This window comes from Peromyscus eremicus, chromosome 14 (assembly GCF_949786415.1).
Source record: "Peromyscus eremicus chromosome 14, PerEre_H2_v1, whole genome shotgun sequence".
Taxonomy (NCBI): Eukaryota; Metazoa; Chordata; class Mammalia; order Rodentia; family Cricetidae; genus Peromyscus; species Peromyscus eremicus.
In genome coordinates, this window is record NC_081430.1 from 79,868,933 (window position 1) to 79,895,603 (window position 26,671).

Genomic DNA, 26,671 nt, shown 5'->3' on the forward strand with positions numbered 1-26,671 from the left:
GAGGCTGGCACAAAAAATCAGCATATGACCAAAAGTATGGCAAGGTTCTTGAGGAAGAAATTTCTTTGCTTATAAGTGAACTTCTGGTCAATGGCATCTCTGGGCGAAACTAAGAATGGTCACAACTGTTTTGCTTCCATGAACGAAGCCGTCGGAGGTCAAAGCCAACACACAGAGAAGACCATCTCAGGGATCTTCAGCCCCATAGCCCGCCTGCCTCCTGGACTTCCTGCTAGGAGCTGACTCTTCTGTAACTTGCAGCTGCAGGCTAGTACCCACGAAGCAGGGAGAGCGTTGCCAAGACTCTAAAAGAAACACATGGGCAAGTCAGAAGGAAAAAATGTCTCCTGAAGTTTCTCAGGCTGAGAAAACTGCCAGAGCACATGGCATGTGTTGACATAAAAATTTTCCAAATCAGACACTGGATTCCACTAAGAATATGGCACAGAGCAGAAGGGGAGAGGGAAGCAGAGACTGAGGACCACGAGACCACACGTTAGCGGTGGTTATAGCTGGGGAGGGGGCCTACTGGCTAAGTGCTAACTTTTCTATATCTTTCTCATGTAAAATACAAATATAAAATTTTTAGGGTTAAATACTAGTTAAAAAAAAAAAAGACCAATAAGATGCAAATTGGTAGAAAAAACTGGCCCAGGCACACTCCAGGTAAATCACTTCAGGTTTTCAAAAGACACACTTGGGCTGGGGTGTGTGTGGGTCAGTGGTGGACTTTTTGACTAGACTTTGCAAGGCCCTGGGTTTATTACCCACACTGGAAAAAAAATAAAACACATAAGTTAAATGTTAATTAAAAAATTATTCATAAATATAAAGGTTGGAAATTTAGCAACCCTTCCTACCCCTGAGGGATTTAAAACACCCCAAGGACAACAAATGCAGATTATAGCTGTGAGGGCAGAGTTCATGACCGTGTTCTTCCCATTATGGTTTTCGGGAATATTTTGAGATCTCCTATTTCGAATCAGCTCTTGAGGAATTTGTTTTGTTTTTGTTGTCTGTTACCTCACGAGGCTGAGGGTCACTATCTGGGTCAGACTGGGAAGTTACAGTATCCCCCCCCCCCCCCCCCCCCCCCCCCCCGCCAGGGTTTCTCTGTGTAGCTTGGGAGCCTATCCTGGATCTCGCTCTGTAGACTAGGCTGGTCTGGAACTCACCAAGATCCGCCTGGCTCTGCCTCCCGAGTGCTGGGATTAGAGGCGTGCACCACCACTGTCTGGTTAATAGTATCTTTTAGACCAAAAATAGGGATGATGGAGATGGATGATGAAGACGTCCCCTCTCCTTATTAATCCACTGATAGCCTTTGCTGAGTGGAAAGAAAGTGAGAATTCCATAGAGGACACTTGAGACAAAGGTAAGCAGGCAGCTGTTGGAAGCCAGGAAGACTGAGTGATGACCCTGAAGCTGAGGTTGAATGCAACAGGGATTGGGCAGTACCTTCCGGATTTGCAGTGTAGGAAATAACTGGTGATGTGGGCAATGGCAGGAATGCACCACTGAGTGTGAAAAGTCCTGAGTTCCATCCCCAACACAGTGAAAAACAGACACACACGTATATGAAATAGGTATGTGTACTAATTCTCTACTTTCGGGGACACCGAACAGTGTGATGGCTTTTCTGGGTTTTTTGTTTTTGTTTTTTAAGACAGGGTTTCTCTGTGTATCCCTGACTGTCCTAGAACTCACTCTGTAGATCAGGCTGGCCTCAAATTCACAGAGATCCGCCTGCCTCTGCCTCCTGAGTGCTGGAATAAAAGGCGTGTGCCACTCTTCGCCACCCTCCCCACCAGCTGTGATGTTTTTTCTAATGTTGTATATGTAGATATATTGGAACTTAAGAGTTCTGGGTTTTTTTTGGTTTTGGTTTTTTCAAGACAGGGTTTCTCTGTATAGATTTGTGCCTTTCCTGGAACTTGCTTTGTAGACCAGGCTGGCCTCGAACTCACAGAGATCCACCTGGCTCTGCCTCCCGAGTGCTGGGATTAAAGGCATGCGCCACCACCACCCGGTGAGTTCTGTTTTTTTTTTTTTAAGATTTATTTTCATTTGATGTGTATAAATGTCCTGCCTGCATGTATGTATGTATGAGCACCACATGCATGACTGGTGCCCGTTACAGACACAGATAGCTGTAAACTGCAATGTAAATTCTGGGAGCTGAATTTGGGTCCCCTGCAAAGGCAGCACCCTTAACCACTGACCCAACTCCTCAGGCCCCGAATTCTGTGCTTTTAGCAGAAGGCTGTGGTTTGGATGGTTTATAGACTACACAGTGAGAAAAACTTGTCACAGGGCTCAAGGCCGTAATGAGTTTAAAGGATGGAAATGTCAAGAAAGGGAGAAAACAGAAGAACAGGGAGTTTTACTTTTTGTTTTGCTCTCTACTGTGATTTTGAGAGATTTTTACCCCATGCCTATCGCTCTCCTAGGACACACACACACACACACACACACACACACACATACATATATATATATGGTACTATTTGTGCATAGTTAGAAAATATTATGCCATTGGCCAAATCTCAGTAACAAACAGGCAAAACAACACCCCTGTCCAGACCTCAAAACTCAAACCAAATGAATAAACAAAACTAATAAGAAACTCATTCCCATGTACTATCAAGGGTTCCATTAAAAAAGCTATAAAAAAATCTCCAAGGGATATGGCTTTTCATTTTATCCTTGGAAATTTTCATTTTTGTTATTAGGACAGGAAAAAAAAAACCCTCCATCTAAACCAAATGCAATGAATCTGCAGGACTGACTACCCCAGGAATCTTCAATTCTGTTTGGTTGCACTCACCCAGGCTGAACTAATTTAGAATGTGGCAGAAGGTGGAGGGAACCTGGGTTTATCCGATTGCACACACTGTGATCTTTCCACTGTGAACACTGTGGTACCTCCAAGGAATGTCCCTGGCACTCCTCGACCGAAGAGCCAGATATCTGGCTTCCAAGACGACAACTCTGGCGTTTCTGCCCAGCTCCTGAACAGGCAGGTGACCCACGCTGCAGGGGTAGCCACAGCAGGTGGTTAGGCTCTTTGGAGAGCATCCTTGACTCTTGGAGAGCTCAGTGGGTCCTGCTGGAACTATGCTACCCTGCCTGAGACAGAAAGGTAAATAGCTCTCTAATGTCATGTAGACACTAAACTACCAGGGGAATCTTTTAAAGATGATGAACAAGTGCCCATATTGTTTCTAATTTAAGAATTCCCAATATCTGGGGAGTTTCACAACATCTGACGTATTTCCCTTTTCCTGCTCTGGAAATGTTGGATGTAAATTAAAGAAAAGTGAAGTGGGGTGTTTTGTTTTGTTTTGTTTTGTTTTTTTCCCCAACAACATACTCAGGATGACACAAAATCACAGTGAGAATTACTGAGGTGGTTAGTGTCAAGTAAAAAATCATGTCCTTTTTTCTTCCTTATTTTGACAGGGTCTCATTATGTAAACCAGGATGATGTCAAATGTAAGAGCTTCACCCACCTCTGCCTGAGTGCTGGGATTAAAGGCGTGCACCACCAGACCTGGCTAAAACTTGTCTTGAAGCACAGATCCCATGGAACTGATGTTCTACAGCAAACAGACTGAACTGGGATAGCTAAGAAGGATCATCCCCCAGAGAGTAAGAAAAGCATTTCTTGTTGTTTTCCTAGCTCTGTTTCCAGACACTGGTGTTTCCTGATTATATTATGTAAGGTTTGGGAATTCTCTTCCTCTCCCCTCTTGTGACATTTTTCTGCCTGATGGGATATAAAATGGCACATGGCAAACAGCTAAAAAGAGACCCAGAGGCTAATTCTAGGGCACTTCTCTTCCAAATTCTCTTCATCTTTTTTTCATCGTTTTTCCTTTCTTGAACTGATCTCCTAAACCGCAAGAATTTTTTTTGTTGTTGCTGTTTTTTTGTGGGATTTTGTTTGTTTGGTTTGGTTTTTCCAGACAGGGTTTTTCTGTGTAGCCCTGGCTGTCCTGGAACTTGTCTATAGACCAGGCTGGCCTCAAACTCACAGAGATCCACCTGCCTCCTAAGAGCTGGGATTAAAGGCATGCGCCAACACTGTCTGGCTGCTGGAATGTTTTTAAATATAGAAGAAGTACCAAATGAATGGTTTTTAAAAGGATTTAAACACCTGATTGGAAAGTCACTGGTTCCTGTGCTCTCTGTAACCCGTCTGTACTGAGTGGACTGATCATAACCCTTTCTGACGGGCACCTGGGGTACACACTGAGAAGCACCTTGCCCTCAAGGAATGCATTTCATCTGGAGGCAAATAAAGTAACAGACAATTAAGTGCTAAGTGAGTGGAACCTGTAAGCAGACTGGCCAGGCTGTTTAAAAAAAAAAAGAGTTTGGAGTAGTTATAGATTTTTTAGAAGGCAGGAAAAGGACTAAGAATTTCTCAATACAGTGTCTATAAGAGCACACAAGCAGATTAGTAACTGGGTGGACTGATAAACATACTAAGTGTATATGCTGGTATTCACCAATAAAAATGGGTTCCTGCTGGGGAGCAGAGGCAGTTACATAAAAGAAAATATTCAGGTTGTAGAGAGCCGCGAATATGAATGCTTGGCTAAGGACCGTGCTTTTACTCCTGTAGGTTACTGAAGGGAATTAAAGGCTTTTAAGAAAAGTAGATTAGGGAGATTAATTTACTGGTAGAAGGTACAAAGGTTTTGAAGGGAGAGAGACTGGTGGCAACAGGCTATTGGGTAAGAGCTGCTGACGGCACCCACCAGGAGCATTGATCACGTAACTTGACGGGAGGCGGGGAGGAGAAGGGTTTAGCGCAGAGGCGAGGGCCCAGGTCTGAGCAAGTAAGCAAATGTTGGCTTCACTAAGAGAGGGAAGAGGATCTGGTCTCCGAAAAGACATGGCTGCTTTTGGCTTTGGGTAGTTAGCAAGACATGTGGGCCTTAATGTGGAAAGTAAAAGGGACTGCTGCCTCATAGACAAGAGCTGTAGCATAACCTGGGTGGAGTCTTTAGAAGGTTTTGCATGTTCAGATTTGTCCCTTTCATGGCAGGAGAAAGCACCTGCTGTGGGTGTTCCCAGTCCTCAAGGGGCCTGTGAGCTAGTCAGGGGACATCACTTTAATAAGATCGGCTGACAGATGAGCCAATGTCAGGGGGGTGTTTTGGTAGTATGTCACGGGCTGCCAACTCTGACATGTTAAGTGTAACATTATTGATGACTTTTGTGCCTGGCTAAGAGTGTTAACATTTAGCAAATTAGATCTCTTCATTTGTGTCTTGCTCTTACATTTTATGAGTCTGACAGAGTGTGTGACCTGGGGCAAACCATTTAACCTTTCTGTGCCCCTGTGGATAACATACGGAGCACTTATAAACATTTTGAAAGCTACAGATGAAAGGCATGTAGGCTCCACCCAATTCTTCCTGTGACTGAGTCAGTCATCTGGGAAGGTCAGCCTTTTCTATGTGTTCTTTCAACCGCTAGTTAATTAGCATTTTTCTAAAATGCTCCTACCAGTTCAGAGCGAAAAGGGATAGCTTCTCACTGCCCCCTTTAACGTTCTGGGCCTGCCTGTCTTGCTGGCCCCCTTTCACCCAGACTACTGCAGTATTACTCCCATGTAGGTTCTGGGATTAAGCCTGTGAGTATTGGAAGAGAGAATTAGAGTTTTACACTAACATCCAGGGGCCTCAACATAAGGCAAACATACGTGGTGTGAAATTTTGTCCCAGTTCTAAGCATGAAGCAATTTTTTTTTCTGTTAAGTTTCACTACATCCATCAAATTTGGCTTTTTGGATACTTGTCTTGTTCTCCTGGGTTACCAGAATTTGCCCAAGTACCTAAACTCAAGGATATGAATTTGGACCTGGAAAACTCCAGCAGTGAGGCTGGGGCCTTGCAACATATTTTCTCGTTCTTGCCACGATATCCTCATTTTTGCCGGCTCCTTGAGCTCTCCAGGCAGCCTTGCAGCTGTCCCTTGGCTTCTCACACACTGGAGATCCCTGCTGACGGCTGCCTTTCTGGTTTGCTGCGGGTTAGTTCTATATCCGCTACCTACTCTCTTCTGGTCCAGCTGGGTCTGCCTCTCATTCCGTAGATGCATCTAGTTCTAGACTCCATTTCTCCCGGTCTGCCTCACGGTATGACAGTTCATCCTTTCATATTAAACCACAGTGGATGTTTGCTGGCATGGAAACTGATGTGCTATTGGAATTTTATCCCTGTTTACGGCTCCCTTTGTGTTGGAAAGCTTGGGATCACATCCAGTTTCTCAGAGAGCTTTCCTGTCTCCTTCAGGAGAAACACAAAAGACAACTGCCACCGTCTTGTGCCTATGAATCAAGCCATGAGGCCACTGTTTTAATTATAATACTGTATTATTTCATTTTAGTTTTGTTTTTAGATGTACATTAAAATATATGTTGATGTGAATTTATTTATACCTTTTAATTTTAAAGTATTGTATTGACTTAGATAGCTTTATGATTATACAATAATAAATCAAAGTTGAGAATGGTGTTTTTCCTACCTGGCCCTATAAATCCTCTGGAAGGCTTGCTGATTGTCCTCATGTCCGTGTCCCCCTCCCCTCCCCCAGAGTTAATGTAAGAATTTCCATTTCTAACTCATTCTCAGGTGATGTCCACCATGGCCCTTTGAGAACAGCTGACCATACTAATCCCTGTCTGAGTGAATCTGCATGCAGCCAGGATGAACACTGACTTCAGAGTTCCCCTCCACTTAAGAGAACCTGGGCAATGAGTTTGAATGGCACAGCCCTCATTGATAAAAATAAGGATAGCCAAGGCATTGCCTCAAAGGAGTGTTGTGAAGATTAAGTGAAACAGGTGTGAAAATAACCAGCCATACAGTATCATGACACCCGGAGGCATTGCAATGGGTTTTTAGCCACTTTTTAAAAACGTCATCCGCTGCTCTGGCTCACTTGCTTCCCCTCATTAATTATAGCAACTTTAATCTGGGAAAACAGAGTACGTTTATTGCTACAATAAACTCAACCTTCAAACTCTTAAAAAAAATCATCCAGTGAGATCAGACATACTTCAGAAACATTAGACAGGGTCAAGAATGATTCCCAGTTTTCACAAGTGTAAAAAGAGAAGTACAAGACCCCATTCAAAATTTGGGTGGAGTCGGTAATCTTTCAACCCCGCTGAGACTGGCCCATTGATAAAAATGGCTACTAGTTAACAACACTTGAAAGAGTTGTGGTGCACCCATAACCTGTTCATGTCATACTTTTATATCTCTTGCAATTTGTATTAATTTATGCCTATGTGGAAGCAGTAAATGCTCCCCGTTCTCGCCGTCGCCCTCCTTCTCACCCAAACTACCTGGGGGGGGGGGGCAACCAAAGGGCTGACCCAGTTCCTGCTCAAATTGTGTGCATTGTGACTTTGTAACTATGCTTCAGCCTTGATTCTTCCAGGCCTGCAGTGTCAATCTCAGTTTATACCCCCAAAGGTTTTTTTTTTAGGTCTTGGACAAATGCCACCCATGCCAGCCAGGCAAGCTCTCCCGGTCACTGAGCTTGCTGGGTGGGTCTTGCCCGGCGGCGCAGGGGGTGGGGGTGGGGGTCCCCGGGCACGTGTCCCCCCACCCCTCCCTACCCCACCCCCACTCCGGGCCTGAGGCCGCGTCTGCACACTTCTGCCGGGCGCCAACAGGAGGCGCCCACGCGACCGAGGCGCTGCGCGTACCCGTGGGGCCCGTTCCGCGGGCGGAGAGAGCGGGAGGAGGAGCCGGAGGGGGCGCGGCTTCTTCCGCGTCCTCCCGGGCGCCGGGTCGCCTGCTCCGCCGGGTCCCGGCTGGCGGCCGGCGGGGGTCGCGGCGGCAGAGGCGGCGGTGGCGGAGGCGCTGGCGGGCCGGGCTCGGAGCTTGGCGACAAGATGGCGGCGGGCCGGAGCCGGGCCTCCTCCTCCTCCTCCTCCTCGTCCTCACCACTCTCAGCCCCGCCGATTGCCGCCGCCTCCTCCCCCGTCTCCTCCTCCTCCTCCTCCTCCTCCTGCAACAGCAACTGCGAGCGCTGCGGCGCCGGGCCGCTCTCCCGGAGCTCGGGAGGGGGCTAGACCGGGCCGCGGGCGCGCAGGCGACGAGGCCGAAGCTGGGGCCGGGGCGGGGACGGCGGCGGCGGCGGCGGCGACGCCGGGTGGGGATGGGGTCGCAGACGCTGCAGATCCTCCGGCAGGGGGTGTGGGCCGCGCTCAGCGGCGGCTGGTACTACGACCCGCACCAGGCCACCTTCGTGAACGCGCTCCACCTCTACCTGTGGCTCTTTCTGCTCGGCCTGCCCTTCACGCTTTACATGGTGAGTGGGGGCGGGGACGCGCTGCGGTCGCTCGGGGTGGTGGGGGTCCTCGGGCGGGGGGGGGGGTGTCCCGGGGTCGCACCCCTGTCCTCCCGGCGTGCCGCTGTCCTGGTGGCGGCGGGCGGACGCTCCCCTCCCCCGCCCCGCTCCCCGCCTCGGGTTTCCCCTGTTTTCAGCACCTCCCTCCCGCCGGTCCCCGGCCGGGTCCCGCTTCCTCGCGCCTCGCGTACCGGTCTGCGTAAATTGCGCCCCGAGGCCTTCCCATCGGGGTCCCCGGTCCTCCCCGGCCTCGGGCTACCTTCCTGCCCCACTCCCCGGGGCATTCCCCCCGCCCGCATCGCGGCCCCGGCTGTGCGGAGCCTGGGGGAGGCCGTGCGCGCTCCGCCCGGAGCGGAGTCGCGGGGTGTCCCGGCTCGCACTCGCTTCCCGTGCTGGGGGAAACCCCGGGCGGGTTCGTGCCTCTGCAAACCGCTCATCGGTTGGGTGCGGGTTCCATTCGGTTCAACCCCGCGGCGAGAGGCTGGTGTGGTGTTGCCAGGCCGGCGCTCCGGGCAGGGAGCGGGGAGACACGGGAACCTGGCTGGCATTTCACCCATTTGTTTGCGTTGGTTCAAGGCCTTTGACTGGCAGGGAAAAGGAAAGTACCGCCTGTTGCTGGGTGCACTAGGGCCAGTTCCTCTGAAGTGTTTTTAGTGTTCCCAGACTGTTTCCTTCCATAGCCAAGGCTGGCCCGAAACGCACTGTGTAGTCCAGGCCTCGGGAGTTCACTGGGATTACAAGCGTGAGCCACCTCTCTAGTGTTTTTAAAGGATGTTTTCCTGAAAGATATTAGCACATTTCTTTAAAAAAAAAAAATACTGTATTTTAGAGTGGGACATTTGGGGAAATAAAGCTTTCAAATTTTAATTGGAAGGAAGGATAGTAACTTATTTTCAGGGAATTTCTGCTGACTTCGTAGTTCTTCAAGGCTAGAAGAAAGGTGCTGGATTAGAAAATCCCGGAATAGGAGTGTGATAAGTGCCATAAGTTAAGACAGCCTATTTGCCTCATTGCTCAGTATCACTAATTGGCAGGAATATGCCTTGGGGGATGGTGAGTGTGTGCGCTAAATGTCACATTGTCAAGCAGGTTCTGATTTCTCAAAGAAATGTGTTTAAAGGGACTTACACGAGCTTGAAGGAGCTATTTTTAAAAACGCTGATGGCTTATTCCAGGACTTGTTCAGTCTTGTCAAAATCGGAAAATTTATCACAAGTGTTAAAATTTCAATTCATTTTGGCCGACCAGGTTCACTTTGCATCAGGGTACCTTCCAGGAATACGATGTCGTTAATGAGCAGCTCCATGGCTCTGGTTGTGGGGATCCTCAGACTCACAGAGCATTCAGAGCTGACTTCTCTTGTGTCCAGACAGGTTGTAGGTTTAAGACAAAATGATTGTCCGGAGGTTAGGATTTGTTGCTATGTGCTGTAAGGTTTGGGTGTAAGCCTCTTTGTGGAATTAACAGAACCACTGAGGACACTAGAGGAATGGCTTTTCTGCTTAGATCGGCGCGTGCCTCTGTCCTGGTCCACGCACAGGTCTCTGCCTGCTTAGTGCTCTGCCCGGCAGCTGCTGTACTGCCGCTGTACTCTGGGCGGTCTGCACTTGTTCTTCCTACTGTTGGGGGAACTCTTCCCTTCCAGATGATTGTGGCTTGCTTTGGTTAGATTGTTTCAGGTTTCTGGCATGGGAGATTTTCTTGATCAGTAACATAGCAGCTTCTGAACTCTTCTGTCCGCTTTCTAAATAACATTTTCTGCTGGCTGATACATGTACTTAATGTTTTGTTACCTTGTTACACTGTGTCAGCTAATACTAGACTATAGGCTCTGACCAGGCGGGAGCTTCATTCGTTCTGTTCATTGCTGTATTCTCAGGACTTAGAGCAGTGCAAGACACACAGTAATGAGATGTTAAACAGATGATTAGAAATGAGCAGGACTCACTTTCTTCTGTCAGGGAACTTGAAGTCTAGCCTGGGGATAATAAGCAGCAGCAAGCATTAGAACTGTAGGGATGATGAATGATCAGAGGTCATGGTCAGGGGAGTCAGTAAAGAGGACTGGTAGCATTTTAGGAAACATGCAGGTGCTATAGTAGCTGCAGTAAGTAGACATTGTGACATATATATCCAAATTAAAGCAAAATCCTGCCTTCTGTGTTAAAACCTCACCCATGGTTGTTACTCATGTGTTCTTCCAGTAAGTGATGGTGACTTTACTGAGCACATTTGTGTACAGGTTCTTAGCCAGCTAAGGATCCTCATGTGGCTAAGCCACTGTGACTTGTTTTATTGCCTTAGGCAGATATGTGAACTGGGATTTATACAGGACTTTTTGAAGCCAAAGTCGCCGTCCAGGATCCTTATGGGCATGATGTATGCATGTGTATATGCAGACACACACACACACACACACACACACACACACACACACCCACCCCTTTTCTGTCTCCCAGCTTTTGTAGGTCTTTCCAAAGGGGTAAGATACAGTTTCTGCAATTACAGTTCTAAGTAGTGGAAATCAAGAGGAAAATCTTCATGCTTAACTTATTAGTTTTGTTTACTGATTAACCTTGTTTACTCCCTTTATATCATTATAATGGGTGAGTTTTTTGGGATAGGGTAGCTTTTTGTGGGAGGAGTGAGAAGTTCACTGGAATAGGTGTGTATTGATTTTTGAATCTTGGTTTTGCTGTTGATTTGTGTTCTTTGGGCAAGATTACTTTCCTGAACCCTGATTTTTGATTTGCTCATGTGTGACATATTTCATGAGTACTTTACAAGGAAATATTTGTGAAATAGATTATTCAACTTGAGAAAAGCCTTCAGTAAATGACATTTCAAAGAATGTCTAGTTAGAATTTTTCTCTATAATGCTATATGCCTGGAAGAGATTAGATAGTTCTGAATTTATTGAGTGAAACCGTTATCGTAACATATTGCTCCACATACAGTTGTCCTCTATAAAGAATTATATGTCTAGATGATGAAATACTCTAAAATGTATTTACATTAAGATAAGCTGAGGGTAGAATGCTTACCTAGCATAGATGAGGCCCTGGGTGCAGTTCTGGGCACCCCTCTCCCTCCAGTCTGTTTACACAAGAGGTTCTCAGAGTCTAGTTCACATCAAAAATTACTTGACAGTGTTAAAAATGTGTACATGTATAAACCTGTTCTGGTCAGAACATCTAGAGTGTGGTTCATTCATTTATATACTACATGCTAGGTAAGTTTGAAGAACTTGATCAATATTCCTGTAATTCCTAGCCTAGTCTTAACTTCTAAGCTGATACATGTTTTCAGGACTGCCTTGAGGCATCTAAGAGAAATCATGTCTAAAACCATTCTGAGGGGCTTTAGCAATGGCTCAGTGGTTAAGAGTGCTGACTGCTCTTCCAGAGTGCCTGGGTTCAATTCCCAGCACCTACATGGCAGTTCACAACTGTCTGTAACTCCAGTTCCAGAGCATCCAATGCCCCTTTCTAGGCATCTAAGGGCACCAGCCACACAAGTGATGTACAGACATGCAGGCAAGACACCCAGACAAATAAAATTAAAAAAATAAACTTGAATTTTAATTGGATGCTCCCATTCCAAAACAAAAAGTGAAAAGCTAATGAACAAACAGAGGAGGAGGAGAAGAAGAAACGTTTCCTCACTGTTGTGTATTGTTTAATGGTGTGATGGTGCTGCACCATTCCTTTGCTCTTATTATAGACACACACACACACACACACACACACACACACACACACACCCCTTAACCAAGTCTGCTGTCAAGAGTAACTCAGCTCTTCCTTGCACTTCCTCCTCCAGCCTGTTTTGTCTGCACTGTTATTTTATATATATGTATATATATGTGTACATACATACATATATATAGCGTGTGTGTATATATATATATGTATATCTCACAGTATATATAGTATATTGTTGTACCAGCCACGTAACTGGCCTTTGGCATCTATTCTTACCCCTTTACAACTCTTAGCATAAGCAGAAGACGTAAATCAGTTGGGTGCCACCTCCTTTTATATTTATTGGTTTAAATTTTTTTCATACAACATATTTTGATTATATTCTTTCCTCTCTTCCAACTCCTCCCAGATCCTCCTCACCTCCCTACCTACCCAAGTAAATGTTCTTTTTCTCTCAAACAAAACAAAACAAAACCCCCCCAAAACCAGAAAACCAAACCAAACAAAAACCCCCCAAAAGACAGAAAAATACCCAAACAAAATAAGCATACACACAGGAAGCATGGTGTCCGTTTTGTGAGCACAGGGCCTGCTATGGAGTGTGGTTGATACACCCAGAGTCACTTCATTGATTTTTTTTTTTCCTTTCCCACTAAGTATCAGTAACAAATTGCTTCTTGGTTAGGGGTGGAACTTGGTGCCTCCTTCCCCTACTCAGTGCTCGGATTTGATCAGGTTGAAACTTATGTGGATCTTTTGGGTACTGTCATGGTCTCTGTGAGTTCATATGTGCATCAGCTCTTGTCATGCCTGGAAGATACTTTCCTGGAAGTCATCCATACTTCTAGTTCTTGGAGTCTTCCTGCCGCCTCCTCTGCATAATCCTTGAAGGGAGGAGTTGGATAAAGACATCTCATTTAGGGCTTCTCATTCTGCACATTGCCCGGTTATGGGTCTCTATGGTAATTATCATCTAATTGTGCAAGAACAAGCTTCTCTGATGCAGGTTGAGGGATGATGCACCGATCTGTGGAACTAGCATCATGCCATTTGGAGTCATTTTATTTCTATGTTTATTTAGCAGAATAATAGTAGTGGGCTTTCTCCTAGGGTCTATGGCCACTTGAGAAGTGTCAGGTATGGGTTCCATATGAAGGAGTGAGCCTTGTACCCGATTGTAACAAGCCGCCGGTTGCTTCTGCAACATCTGTGCCATGTTGCACCAGTCTATCTTGTAGGCAGGCCGTTGTTGTAGGTCACAGGGTTCATATCTGGATGATATTGATGATCACTTCTCTCCTCCTCCCAGCACTGTGGAGTTAGTCAGTAGAAGGGAAGCTGCCAGTTGGGCACCAGCTCAGTTTCTCGATGTTCTGTCACGTAAGTGTTATCTGTTATCAGGTTGTGAAGGGTAGCCATCTGGGGGTACCTGTGGGACCCCTTTGGCCAACAACTTAACAAGATGTAACCCATTCCTGGTACTGGAGGTTTTATTTGGTAATGTAAGCTGTCTAGTTGGGCTTTGTCTCCCCCATCTTCATTAAATTCTTTTTGTATATGTATATATTGTAGAAAGTTTCTACAGTAGTAGGCTCCCATCTGGCTTTTCAGAAGGCCTTTAGTGTTAGTTGTCTCTCCCTGTTCTTTACCCATCCCTCCAACCCCCTCCCCATTTAATGCTATTCTAGTTTCTCCTTTATCTCTTCATAACACTATATTCTATTTCCCTTCCTTGGAAGACCCTCACCTCCCTGTTTCCTTACTACCTGCCCAACCTCTGTGATTATTTGAGTTGAAACACACACACACACACATCTCAAAAAGCTAGCATCTGCACGTAAGAGAAAAGGTGCAGTGTTTGTCTTTTGGGGTCTGAGTTACCTCATCTACTATGTTAGTACAGTTACTGTAGAAATCAGTGTGGAGGGTCCTCAAAAAGCTGAAAATTGATCTACCATAACATCCAGCTTTACCACTGTGGAGCATATACCCAAAGGACCCTGTTCCTTACTACAGAGACACTTGTTCATCCATGTTCATTGCCACTTTATTCTTAACAGCCTAGAAATTGGAAGCAGCCTAGATGTCCATCAACTGATGAATGGATAGTGAAAATGTGGTACATTTACACAGTGGAATATTATCCAGTTGTTAAGAATGGATGGAGCTAGAAACAGTCGCTTCTCCCTTTTAGTATCGCTGCATGAGTTACTGTAGAGCTTAGATAAAAATCAAGCAGCTCTGCTGAGGCCGCATGAAAGCCAGCCCTGCCTTTTCGTAGTCTGTGCAGTTTCCCCTTTGCTAGAATCACATGGCCTCCTTTCTTCCACTTCAGCCTGCTAAGCTGCTTCCTCTTGCAGGAGCTCTGCACCTGCTCTGTCTTCTGAAAGGAGACTCTCCCTCCCTGTTGTTCTCAGGCTGATTGTTGCAAGTTGTGTTAGGGCCTGGCTTGAGTGTCATCTCCCAGAGGCCTCACCCTGGAACTGTAAACAGCATTTTCCTGTTTTCATCACTTCGTCTTGTCCATTCTCCCATGGTACATCACAACCACATGTTTGTGTCTTTGTTTAGTGTTAGCTTTACTGCCAGGGTGATTTATCAATTTAGTGAGGGCAGGGGCCAGATTCAGTGTCTTCTTTGAGTAAGTATTTGTTGATTGAGAACTGTATTACACACGTGGACCTTCTTTAGCTTGGCCACCAAAACTGATGTGGAACAGTTGGGTGCAAAAGGGGTGTTACAGGAGGTTGTGCTGTCTGGCAGAGTTATGTGGAGAGTTCGTTTCTGTGGCTACACAATCAAATGCCAGGATGACCCCAGAAAAGTTGTACGTCACTCAAAGTGTAGCACTGTGTGGGTTTTGTGTGTACAACCTTGTGCAGTTATACATACATAACAATATGTAAAGTAATATATGCTGAGTACCCTGTGGAGTGATTATCTTAAGTTAATCATTCATGTAAAATTTATGGTTCTGACTTTTTCCTCGTCGCCTTCATTATCCATTTTTGTAGTCGATTTTTATCATCTTTAAAGATTCTTTAAAATTAGTAAAAACTTATGCAATGGTTCTCTTAAGGTTGGTGTCTTTAGAGCTCTGGCTCACAGGGGCTGAGGATGTAATTCATTTGGCACTGTACTTATATAGTATAGCCTATACCCTGTGTTTAATTCCTAGCACTGTAAACCAGACCTGAGGTTACAAGACTGTAATCTAACACTCAGGAGGTAGAGACAGGAGGATCTCAAGTCCTGGGCCATCCTCCTCAACTACACAGAGTTTTAGCCAGCCTGAGCTATGAGACCCTGCCTCCAAATAAATAAAAAAATTAAAATCAAACCCTCTAGCTAATGGGTCTGTTCAAATGCTTAGGAGTGATCTAACATGGCTGTAACTTACTGTCTTGGTCCATGTTCTCTTGCTGTGAAGAGACAACATGACCATTGCAACTATTATAAGAGAAAACATTTCATTGGGGGTTTGCATACAACTTCATACAGCCATCATCACCATGGCAACAGGCATGGTGCTGGAGAAGTAGTGGAGAGCTACCTCTTGATGGGAAGGCAGAGAGGGAGAGGAAGACTGGGCCTGGCATGGGCTGTTGAAACCTCCAAGCCCTCCCCCAGTGACACACCTCCTCCAACAAGGCCACACCTCCTAATCCTTCTAATCCTTTCAAACAGTTCCACTCTCTGGTGATAAAACAGTCAAATATATGGACCTATGGGAACCGTTTTTGTTTGTTTGTTTTTTGAGGCAGGGTTTCTCTGTGTAACCCTGGCTGTCCTGGAATTCCCTATTAGACTAGGCTTGCCTCAAACTCAGAGATCTACCTTGTCTCCACCTATCTCTGCCTCCTGAGTGCTGGCATTAAAGGTGTGCTCCACCACTGCCTGACTAAAAATGACAAGGTTTGAATGTTTGTAACAAGAGCAGAAAACAAACCACTAACTCCATAGGTATCGCTTTAAACAAGTGGACAGACAGAGGGATGTGCAGAGGAAGGCATGGAACTGAAAACCAGAGTCCAAGTGGACAGCACAAAAATTCTCATTAGTAAAATGCTGGGAATTGTAACTTGTCAAGTCAGTGAAGTGATAGACTTCCTGATCGAATCAGTGTGTTCACAGGCTGGAAAAGAAACAGAAACTCCTCTAGTTTTTCAACAGTGAAGTGATTTTATGGCTTGCAGTGGTTTCTGAAACCGTGGAAAGTATTTCGTCTTTAACAAAACACAGCAGGCAGCTCACAACTGCCTGCAACTCCAGCTCCAAGGGATCCAGTGCTCTCCTCTAGTGGTGTGTGCACCTGTGTATTCATGCCCGCCCGCCCGCCCTCCGTTCGCTTTGCAGTGTATCCAGCCTCCTGTTGTCTCTTGACTGGTGTTTCCACAAGGGAGAGTAAGTTCTTTTTTCCTTTTTCGTTTTTTGGTTTTCTTTTTTGACGCTGTTGTTGTTTGTTTGTTTGGTTTTTTGAGACACGGTTTCTCTGTGTTGTTTTGGAGCCTGTCCTGGAACTCACTCTGTAGCCCAGGCTGACTTCAAACTCACAGAGATCCGCCTGGCTCTGCCTGCTGAGTGCTGGGATTAAAGGCGTTGCGCCACCACCGCCCGGCTGGGACAGTGAGTTCATAATAGTGCTCAAAGAGAGCGTAGTGTGATGTGTTAGAGTGTGGCAAATCTTTTTCTTAATTACAGGTCAAATACTTTTTCACTTTTTAAAAAACTCCTGGGTGAATATTCTTGTAATTAAATGTTGTGACTTTTTGGTCTAAATTCCTAGAAATAGGAAAGAGTGAATGCTGATGGAGGACGAGCCCAAAGTTGAGGTCCATCTTGTAGGATCTGTTAACCTGCTTGAAGTACCCGGTGTTTTCTGTGGAGAGGGAGGAGGAGCTGCAGAGGGTGTTCCAGGTCTGAGCAGGATCCAGATGTGGAGTGCTTTCCTCTCTGAATGGGAAAGTGAATTGCCTGTGGCAGTGAGACTGAGCAAATGGTACTGAGGGCGTCTTTGAGACCAGAGAACTTGAGTTCCGAACGTTGAAGAGGAACGTTCAGGAGAGAAGTGTGGGGTAAAGTTATTTATCTGAAGTATTGGCATATAGATACTGTGTTGTAGGGAGATCCTAAAGCTAATTAAGAAAGAAAATACCGATGGACAGAACTCCAAGACCCAGGAACATCTACAAATGGGCGCAGAGGGCGATAATGGCCGGAAAGCGAAGAGGAGTGGAGCCAGAGAAAGCCTGTTGAAAAGGAGAGCGTGGCCAGAGTTTGCCAAGATGTCCTCGCAAAGGTTGATGCCGACCTAAGTCTCCAGCAGCTGGAGTGAGAATGTGGCCCAGTGTGCCCTTCTCGCCCCACTCAGCTCTTCCTAACACAGGTGGCATTGTTTTAAGCTGCTTATTCAATGGAATATTGAATAAAACATTTCAGGAACATTTTTGTCTTTGATAATGGCAAGATTTTTTTCAAAGTACCTTTTAATTCAAACTTAGTCCCAATTAAAGCTCTTTGCTGCACTGATATGCAGTGCACGACAACTTTGATTTGCCTTTTTTTTTTTTTTCCTTTCCCTAATTTTGTGCTCAGATAATTCTGAGAGGAGATTGCTTCATTATGTTATTTGGTTAAGTCAGTTGATGTTCCCTGTCTCTGTGTGGCTGGGGGAGGTGAGAAGCATTTGCTAGCTGTGCTTGGACACTGGCTACAAGAGCAGGGAAAGCCAAGAGGCCAGCCAACGTTCTGTAGACCTCTCCTTGACTTTGTAAATTACCCAGGTGAACTTTACCCAAGCACGGTGGAGTGAGTGGTGGGACTCTGATTCCCTCGGGTGCCACTGGGAAGCTGGACATGTGCATGTGTGTTCCTTGATAGCATGGGAAGCTGGACGTGTGCATGTGTGTTCTTGGTAGCATGGGAAGCTGGGGATGTGCGTGTGTGTTCCTTGGTAGCTCTGGGAAGCTGGGGGTGTGCATGTGTGTTCCTTGGTAGCTCTGGGAAGCTGGAGGTGTGCATGTGTGTTCCTCGGTAGCTCCAGGAAGCTGGGGGTGTGCATGTGTGTCCCTTGGTAGCATGGGAAGCTGGGGGTGTACATGTGTGTTCCTTGGTAGCTCTGGGAAGCTGGACGTGTGCATGTGTGTTTCTTGGTAGCATGGGAAGCTGGGGGTGTGCATGTGTGTTCCTTGGTAGCTCTGGGAAGCTGGGGGTGTGCATGTGTGTTCCTTGGTAGCTCTGGGAAGCTGGACGTGTGCATGTGTGTTCCTTGGTAGCTCTGGGAAGCTGGACGTGTGCATGTGTGTTCTTGGTAGCATGGGAAGCTGGGGTTGTGCATGTGTGTTCCTTGGTAGCTCTGGGAAGCTGGGGGTGTGCATGTGTGTTCCTTGGTAGCATGGGAAGCTGGACATGTGCATGTGTGTTCCTCGGTGGCACTGGGAAGCTGGACGTGTGCATGTGTGTTCCTTGGTAGCATGGGAAGCTGGGGGTGTGCATGTGTGTTCTTGGTAGCTCTGGGAAGCTGGGGGTGTGCATGTGTGTTCCTTGGTAGCTCTGGGAAGCTGGACGTGTGCATGTGTGTTCCTTGGTAGCTCTGGGAAGCTGGACATGTGCATGTGTGTTCCTTGGTAGCATGAGAAGCTGGACGTGTGCATGTGTGTTCTTGGTAGCATGGGAAGCTGGGGTTGTGCATGTGTGTTCCTTGGTAGCTCTGGGAAGCTGGGGGTGTGCATGTGTGTTCCTTGGTAGCATGGGAAGCTGGACGTGTGCATGTGTGTTCCTTGGTAGCTCTGGGAAGCTGGACGTGTGCATGTGTGTTCCTTGGTAGCATGGGAAGCTGGACGTGTGCATGTGTGTTCCTTGGTAGCATGGGAAGCTGGACGTGTGCATGTGTGTTCCTTGGTAGCTCTGGGAAGCCATCGGCACTCCTCCTTGGAGGTCCTGCCTCTCAGACTTGCATGGTTGATGCCAGACTCTTTCTTTTTGCTAAGATAAGAAAGAAAAGAAAACCCAGGAAAAAGAAGCCGTTTCCTTTTTGAGGCTTTTGGGCAGGGAGAAAGAAAGTCCTATTCTGTAGAGCTTTGTGTAAGCCAAGGAGAGCCCTGAGAGCCTGCTGATCGGTGAGCAGCCAGGAAACCTAGTCACAATTTGAGAAGCTTGACTCCTGGAGGCTGCACCTCCTCCTTTTCCTCCCTCTCCCTCTTGTTATACTGTTGTCTAGACATAAGCTGAACAGGTCCAGCCACCTGTTAGCCCCCTTAAAGCTTCCCATTTTGCCATCATTTTAGGGTTATAGAAAAGTTGTACTATAGCACAACTTCTGCGTACATTTCCCAGCTTTCTTTTATATCAAAGTGTTGGATAACCACAATGTGTTTATTGGGTGAGGATATTAGCACTGGTGTGGAATATTAACGGACCACAGGTTTGTGTGGATTTTGCCAGTTGTCATTTCTGGTCCAGGAGCCATCCCAGAACTCTGTGCTGTATCATCTTTAACTCATGTTTTTCACTCTTTTCCCTTAACAGGCTGGGACTGTAGTCTTTGGAGATTTGTACTATTTATAACAATTTTCCAAATGTATCTTTTTCAGAGATTTTGTGTCTGTGACAGATGCATTTTAAGTGGACAGAAAGGAAGACTATTCTGAGTAGTTTTGAACTGTGTACTACTCTCCTGTAGTACTAAGCTATTTCAAAACAGACATTTAACACATGCAGAATTGTGCAAAATTAAGACTCCAAAATGGAAAGTCTTGATAGCTTATTCTTGGCAGAATGGGCACCTGTGCCTTCCTATATAAAGCCGCTATTTCCTTAATTTATAAATTAGAGGTGATGAGACTAGGGTGACTAATCCCTTCAGTGTCCTGAAGTGTTCTTGTCCTAGGATGCTTCACGCAGGATGTAGGTAGTCCACCTGTGTGGGTGGTGTGTGTGTGCGTGTGTGTGTGTTTTCCTTACATGCAGGAGATGCGCTCGTATGCCTTTGTTCTTCGTGAGGTTCTGAGTTTACTACCTTCCTAAGGCAAATGGGTCTTTGTTCTGAGGAAAAGATTGTTCATTGAAAGAAGAAATGCTTTTGGGTGGAATGTTTACTGGTGTCAGGTATTGGATTGTTATATATTTAGTGTGGTATTGGCTTCTCAGTAAGTGGCTTTTTCAGTCCGAGAATGTGATTTGTGCTGGAAGAGTACCGTCTTGGGAAAGGATCTGAAACAGTCAGAGGACATAAAGACAACTGTTAGGTAAGCACAACTACCATTTACACCCAGCCCGGTTTTCCTTTATTCACGCTGCAGTTATGCTGTGTTAGAGGTCGTTTCCACAGGCATCTCTGACCTCATGGCAGAAACAAAATGAACTTGGCAGGTGATAAAAGAGATTCTAAAATTTGTTTTCCTTTTGGTATTTTGGTAACACAAAATCCTCAATTTGAAAATGTTTTAAAAAGATAAAAAGCATAGCTAATCTAAAAAGATTATACATTGTATTATCAAAAAGATACTTAAGTTTGTCTATTACTCCATTATGAGTACAGCAGTATTGAAGCATATGTGTTATTGAAAAATAAGCTTAATCTTATTTTTCTACTGTTTTATAGATTTTTTAGATGAACAGGAAAGTTGCGAGATGCTGCATGATCATTCACGGCTCCTTCTAGATTCATCTGTACTTCGAAAGTCCTATTTACTTGAACTATAAAACCAATGTTTGGTTTTATAAAAAACATGGTGTCTCATACAAGTCTACGGGACTCATTTGAAAGTATGTTACCATGACACCTCACGCTGGGCTTCATCTCCCATTTAATGATGATCATAGTAGTACTCATATCACACTGAAAGTAGCTGACCATCATCTGCTAAGATGGGCCATCTGGTCTGTATCAGACTTCCTCAGTTATCTTTAAAAATGCCATTTCTAGGGGGCTGGAGAGATGGCTCAGCGGTTGAGAGCACTGGCTGCTCTTCCAGAGGACCTGGGTTCAATTCCCAGCACCCACATGGCAGCTCACAACTGTCTGTAACTCCAGTTCCAGAGAACCCTCACACAGACATACATGCAGACAAAACACCAATGCACATAAAATAAAAATAAATAAATTATTTAAAAAAAACCCTGCCATTTCTAGACAGATTTCCCTATCCAGCTATATTTAACCATTCTTTCCCTCCCAGTTGACTTTTTAATGCTGGCTGTACTTAGCTTGTACCTTTATTTTATGTGTATTGAATGCTTTACCTATATGTTAGTATGTGTACCGTGTGCATGCCTGGTGCCCTTAAATGTCAGAAGAAGTTATGGGATCCCCTAGAATTGGAGTTACATATGGTCGTGAAGTGCTTACTCAATCCCAGGTCTTCTACAAGAACATCAGGTGCTCTTAACTACTGAGCCATCTCTTTAGACCAATTTCTCAGTTGACATTTTAAAAGTCTAGGCCAACTAAACTATCCCATTTCACAGGTTTGTTTCATTGTGCCACTCCCCTCCGCTCAGTCTGTACAGGGCCTGCAAACCTCAGCCATATTTTATTGTCCAAAGTAAGCAGTTTGTTACAGATTGCAGACTTCTCAATTTTAACATAATTCTCATTCCATTGTCGGTTTCTCTTCCTTTGCCTTTGATTTAGTGATCTTTCTCTATTGCTGTCAAATGTCACACTGTTTTTTGTGCACATCATCATGCTTCGTCCATGTCACTCAAGATATGTTGTGTCTCCTTAGCTTTCCTTCTTTAGACACATCTAGGTCTAAATCACACAGCCCAACTCAGCTCTTTACTCCAGGCATTGACCTGTGGCCTTCAGCTGTTTTCCTGGCTATATATCGGGGGAGAATTAAAATTCTTCATGTGACGTTTGAAACTCCACCCTTGGTTGTAGCCCCTGCCCTCTGTTCCTGGGAGCCTCTCATTTCTTTCTTCCAGGAGAGTAAAATTTGTACCACAGCCCAGTTAGAGAGAGGTTAGCCCTGGGATAAAGCAGACTGCTCTTTGTTCGTTTCCTTTGAAAGGGAATTAGTCATCTGCCTAAGAAGAGTGTTAGGGAGCTTTGCTGTTGCTGCTGCTGTTTTGACTTTATAGTTTATCATGATATTCTACTTGAGGATTGTTGGCCTGTGGTGCAGGGAAATCTTACGTACAGTTATTCGTAGCATAGAGCAGTCGTTACCTTTCTTTAAAATAAAATAATAAAAAATAACTAGGAATTAATTTGTCTGAGGTCCTGTTTTGCTCCACTTCAATGCGTTAGTATTTGGGGGACAATTCTGGGCATGTGCCTTTTGGAAAAGCTAAAACAAAGCTCCTTGACTACACTGACAGCAAAAGCCCTTGTGTGATTGAGGTTGGGGCCTCCTAGGCTTACCATGGGAGGGAGGGCTTAGTCTGTTTCTTGTGGGTACTGCCTGTTTAGTTCCTCTTTAACACAGCTCAATTCCAGCCCAGATAAAGAACCGAAGAACTTTGATTGGCGCTACAGTGTGAACCCTTGTTACTCTTTGTGTGCTGTCCTACAGTGTGAACTCTGGTTACTCTTTGTGTGCTGTCCTACAATGTCAACTCTGGTTACTCTTTGTGTGCTGTCCTACAGTGTGAACTCTGGTTACTCTTTGTGTGCTGTCCTACAGTGTGAACTCTGGTTACTTTTTGTGTGCTGTCCTACAGTATGAACTCTGGTTACTCTGTGTGCTGTCCTACAGTGTGAACCCTTGTTACTCTTTGTGTGCTGTCCTACAGTATGAACTCTGGTTACTCTGTGTGCTGTCCTACAGTGTGAACTCTGGTTACTCTTTGTGTGCTGTCCTACAGTATAAACCATTGTTACTCTGTATGCTGTCCGACAGTGTGAACTCTGGTTACTCTGTGTGCTGTCCTACAGTGTGAACCCTTGTTACTCTTTGTGTGCTGTCCTACAGTGTGAACTCTGGTTACTCTTTGTGTGCTGTCCTACAGTGTGAACTCTGGTTACTCTGTGTGCTGTCCTACAGTGTCAACTCTGGTTACTCTTTGTGTGCTGTCCTACAGTGTGAACTCTGGTTACTCTGTGTGTGCTGTCCTACAGTGTGAACTCTGGTTACTCTTTGTGTGCAGTCCTACAGTGTGAACCCTTGTTACTCTTTGTGTGCTGTCCTACAGTGTGAACTCTGGTTACTCTTTGTGTGCTGTCCTACAGTATGAACTCTGGTTACTTTTTGTGTGCTGTCCTACAGTATGAACTCTGGTTACTCTGTGTGCTGTCCTACAGTGTGAACCCTTGTTACTCTTTGTGTGCTGTCCTACAGTGTGAACTCTGGTTACTCTGTGTGCTGTCCTACAGTGTGAACTCTGGTTACTCTTTGTGTGCTGTCCTACAGTGTGAACCCTGGTTACTCTGTGTGCTGTCCTACAGTGTGAACCCTTGTTACTCTTTGTGTGCTGTCCTACAGTGTGAACTCTGGTTACTCTTTGTGTGCTGTCCTACAGTGTCAACTCTGGTTACTCTGTGTGTGCTGTCCTACAGTGTGAACTCTGGTTACTCTTTGTGTGCTGTCCTACAGTGTGAACTCTGGTTACTTTTTGTGTGCTGTCCTACAGTGTGAACTCTGGTTACTCTTTGTGTGCTGTCCTACAGTGTGAACCCTTGTTACTCTTTGTGTGCTGTCCTACAGTGTGAACTCTGGTTACTCTGTGTACTGTCCTACAGTGTGAACTCTGGTTACTCTGTGTACTGTCCTACAGTGTGAACTCTGGTTACTCTGTGTGCTGTCCTACAGTGTGAACTCTGGTTACTCTGTGTGTGCTGTCCTACAGTGTGAACTCTGGTTACTCTTTGTGTGCTGTCCTACAGTGTGAACTCTGGTTACTCTGTGTGCTGTCCTACAGTGTGAACCCTTGTTACTCTTTGTGTGCTGTCCTACAGTGTGAACTCTGGTTACTCTTTGTGTGCTGTCCTACAGTGTGAACTCTGGTTTCTCTGTGTGCTGTCCTACAGTGTGAACTCTGGTTACTCTGTGTGTGCTGTCCTACAGTGTGAACTCTGGTTACTCTTTGTGTGCTGTCCTACAGTATGAACTCTGGTTACTTTGTGTGCTGTCCTACAGTGTCAACTCTGGTTACTCTGTGTGTGCTGTCCTACAGTGTCAACTCTGGTTACTCTTTGTGTGCTGTCCTACAGTGTCAACTCTGGTTACTCTGTGTGTGCTGTCCTACAGTGTGAACTCTGGTTACTCTTTGTGTGCTGTCCTACAGTGTGAACTCTGGTTACTTTTTGTGTGCTGTCCTACAGTATGAACTCTGGTTACTCTGTGTGCTGTCCTACAGTGTGAACCCTTGTTACTCTTTGTGTGCTGTCCTACAGTGTGAACTCTGGTTACTCTGTGTGCTGTCCTACAGTGTGAACTCTGGTTACTCTGTGTGCTGTCCTACAGTGTGAACCCTGGTTACTCTGTGTGCTGTCCTACAGTGTGAACCCTTGTTACTCTTTGTGTGCTGTCCTACAGTGTGAACTCTGGTTACTCTTTGTGTGCTGTCCTACAGTGTGAACTCTGGTTACTCTTTGTGTGCTGTCCTACAGTGTCAACTCTGGTTACTCTGTGTGTGCTGTCCTACAGTGTGAACTCTGGTTACTCTTTGTGTGCTGTCCTACAGTGTGAACTCTGGTTACTTTTTGTGTGCTGTCCTACAGTGTGAACTCTGGTTACTCTTTGTGTGCTGTCCTACAGTGTGAACCCTTGTTACTCTTTGTGTGCTGTCCTACAGTGTGAACTCTGGTTACTCTGTGTACTGTCCTACAGTGTGAACTCTGGTTACTCTGTGTGCTGTCCTACAGTGTGAACTCTGGTTACTCTGTGTGCTGTCCTACAGTGTGAACTCTGGTTACTCTGTGTGTGCTGTCCTACAGTGTGAACTCTGGTTACTCTGTGTGCTGTCCTACAGTGTGAATTCTTGTTACTCTTTGTGTGCTGTCCTACAGTGTGAACTCTGGTTACTCTGTGTGCTGTCCTACAGTGTGAACTCTGGTTACTCTTTGTGTGCTGTCCTACAGTGTGAACTCTGGTTTCTCTGTGTGCTGTCCTACAGTGTGAACTCTGGTTACTCTGTGTGTGCTGTCCTACAGTGTGAACTCTGGTTACTCTTTGTGTGCTGTCCTACAGTATGAACTCTGGTTACTTTGTGTGCTGTCCTACAGTGTCAACTCTGGTTACTCTGTGTGCTGTCCTACAGTGTGAACTCTGGTTACTCTTTGTGTGCTGTCCTACAGTGTGAACTCTGGTTACTCTGTGTGCTGTCCTACAGTGTGAACTCTGGTTACTTTGTGTGCTGTCCTACAGTGTGAACTCTGGTTACTCTTTGTGTGCTGTCCTACAGTGTGAACTCTGGTTACTCTTTGTGTGCTGTCCTACAGTGTCAACTCTGGTTACTCTGTGTGTGCTGTCCTACAGTGTGAACTCTGGTTACTCTTTGTGTGCTGTCCTACAGTGTCAACTCTGGTTACTCTTTGTGTGCTGTCCTACAGTGTGAACTCTGGTTACTCTTTGTGTGCTGTCCTGCAGTGTAAACTCTTGTTATTTTTTGTGTGTGTGCTGTCCTACAGTGTGAACTCTGGTTACTCTTTGTGTGCTGTCCTGCAGTGTAAACTCTTGTTATTTTTTGTGTGTGTGCATATGACATGGCACATGTGGAGGTCAGAAGACAACTTTGTGGAGTTGACTCTCCCCTCCCTTCTTTCTTTCCTGCCTCCCTTCCTCCCTCCCTCTTTTCTTTCTGTTTTAGTGAGACAGGGTCTCACTATGTAGTTCAGGCTGGCTTAGAACTTGTTATGTAGACCGGGCTGGCTCTGTCACCCAGTGCTTGGATTAAAGGCGTGACTACCATGCCCAGGCTTTCCTTCCGTCTTTACTTTTCTAGAGATGCATGTCGGTGCCAGACTTGGAGGCAGGCACCTTCACCTAAGGAGCCGTCTTACTAGCCCCAGTTTTCACCTCTCTGGTTATCCTGTTTTTCTTCCCACAATTGCTTTACACATCTGTATTAAATAACTTTGGAAATGTGGACAGTTTGTCTTTTCCCGTACTGCAATAGGAATTCTTGTATTTTAGTGGAAATTCTAGTGTTTTTGTTTGAATAGTAATTCTTTACTGTGTTACAGAATCATTCATCAATTTTTCATTTACTTCTTTCTTCTCAGTCATCAGACTAATATTTACATCCATATACAGTCCACAAATCATAGCTATGACATCCATTTTTAAGCTCCTTTTCAGTATCTAAGCCAAATGTGATCAGGGGTCTGTTGGTTTGTCTTTGTCATGTCACTATGAGTGTCAACTTTATTAAAAACCTCAAATATTTATTATGCTGTTGTGTACCCATACACCACCTACTTTCAAGTTTTCTAATATAATCCTCAGCATAGTTTGTGAATGGAGGAACTTCACTCACATTTTAGAAATGAAGATACAGACTGCACAGCATTAAATCACTGGCATAGGATTTCAGACTGCTTCTGCCATTTAATTCTTCTTTTTGACATCAAGACTCCCACGACAGTCACCTTCAGTTCTTCTGTTATATATAATCATGCAAGATGCTTCTCACTCCCTGCT

General features: G+C 45.4%; 1 protein-coding gene across 4 annotated transcripts in view; it reads left to right on the forward strand.

Annotated features, from left to right (window-relative positions):
- Positions 1–8,126: 8,126 nt before the first annotated feature.
- The window catches only part of Pcnx1 (pecanex 1), a 147,085-nt gene continuing 128,540 nt past the window's right edge, over positions 8,127–26,671 (forward strand). For all 4 annotated transcript variants that reach the window (XM_059279794.1, XM_059279795.1, XM_059279797.1 and 1 more), the window contains exon 1: positions 8,127–8,340. In XM_059279794.1, the coding sequence (XP_059135777.1) occupies positions 8,188–8,340 (153 nt within the window). In that variant the 5' untranslated portion in view covers positions 8,127–8,187. The remainder of the gene's footprint in view (positions 8,341–26,671) is intronic.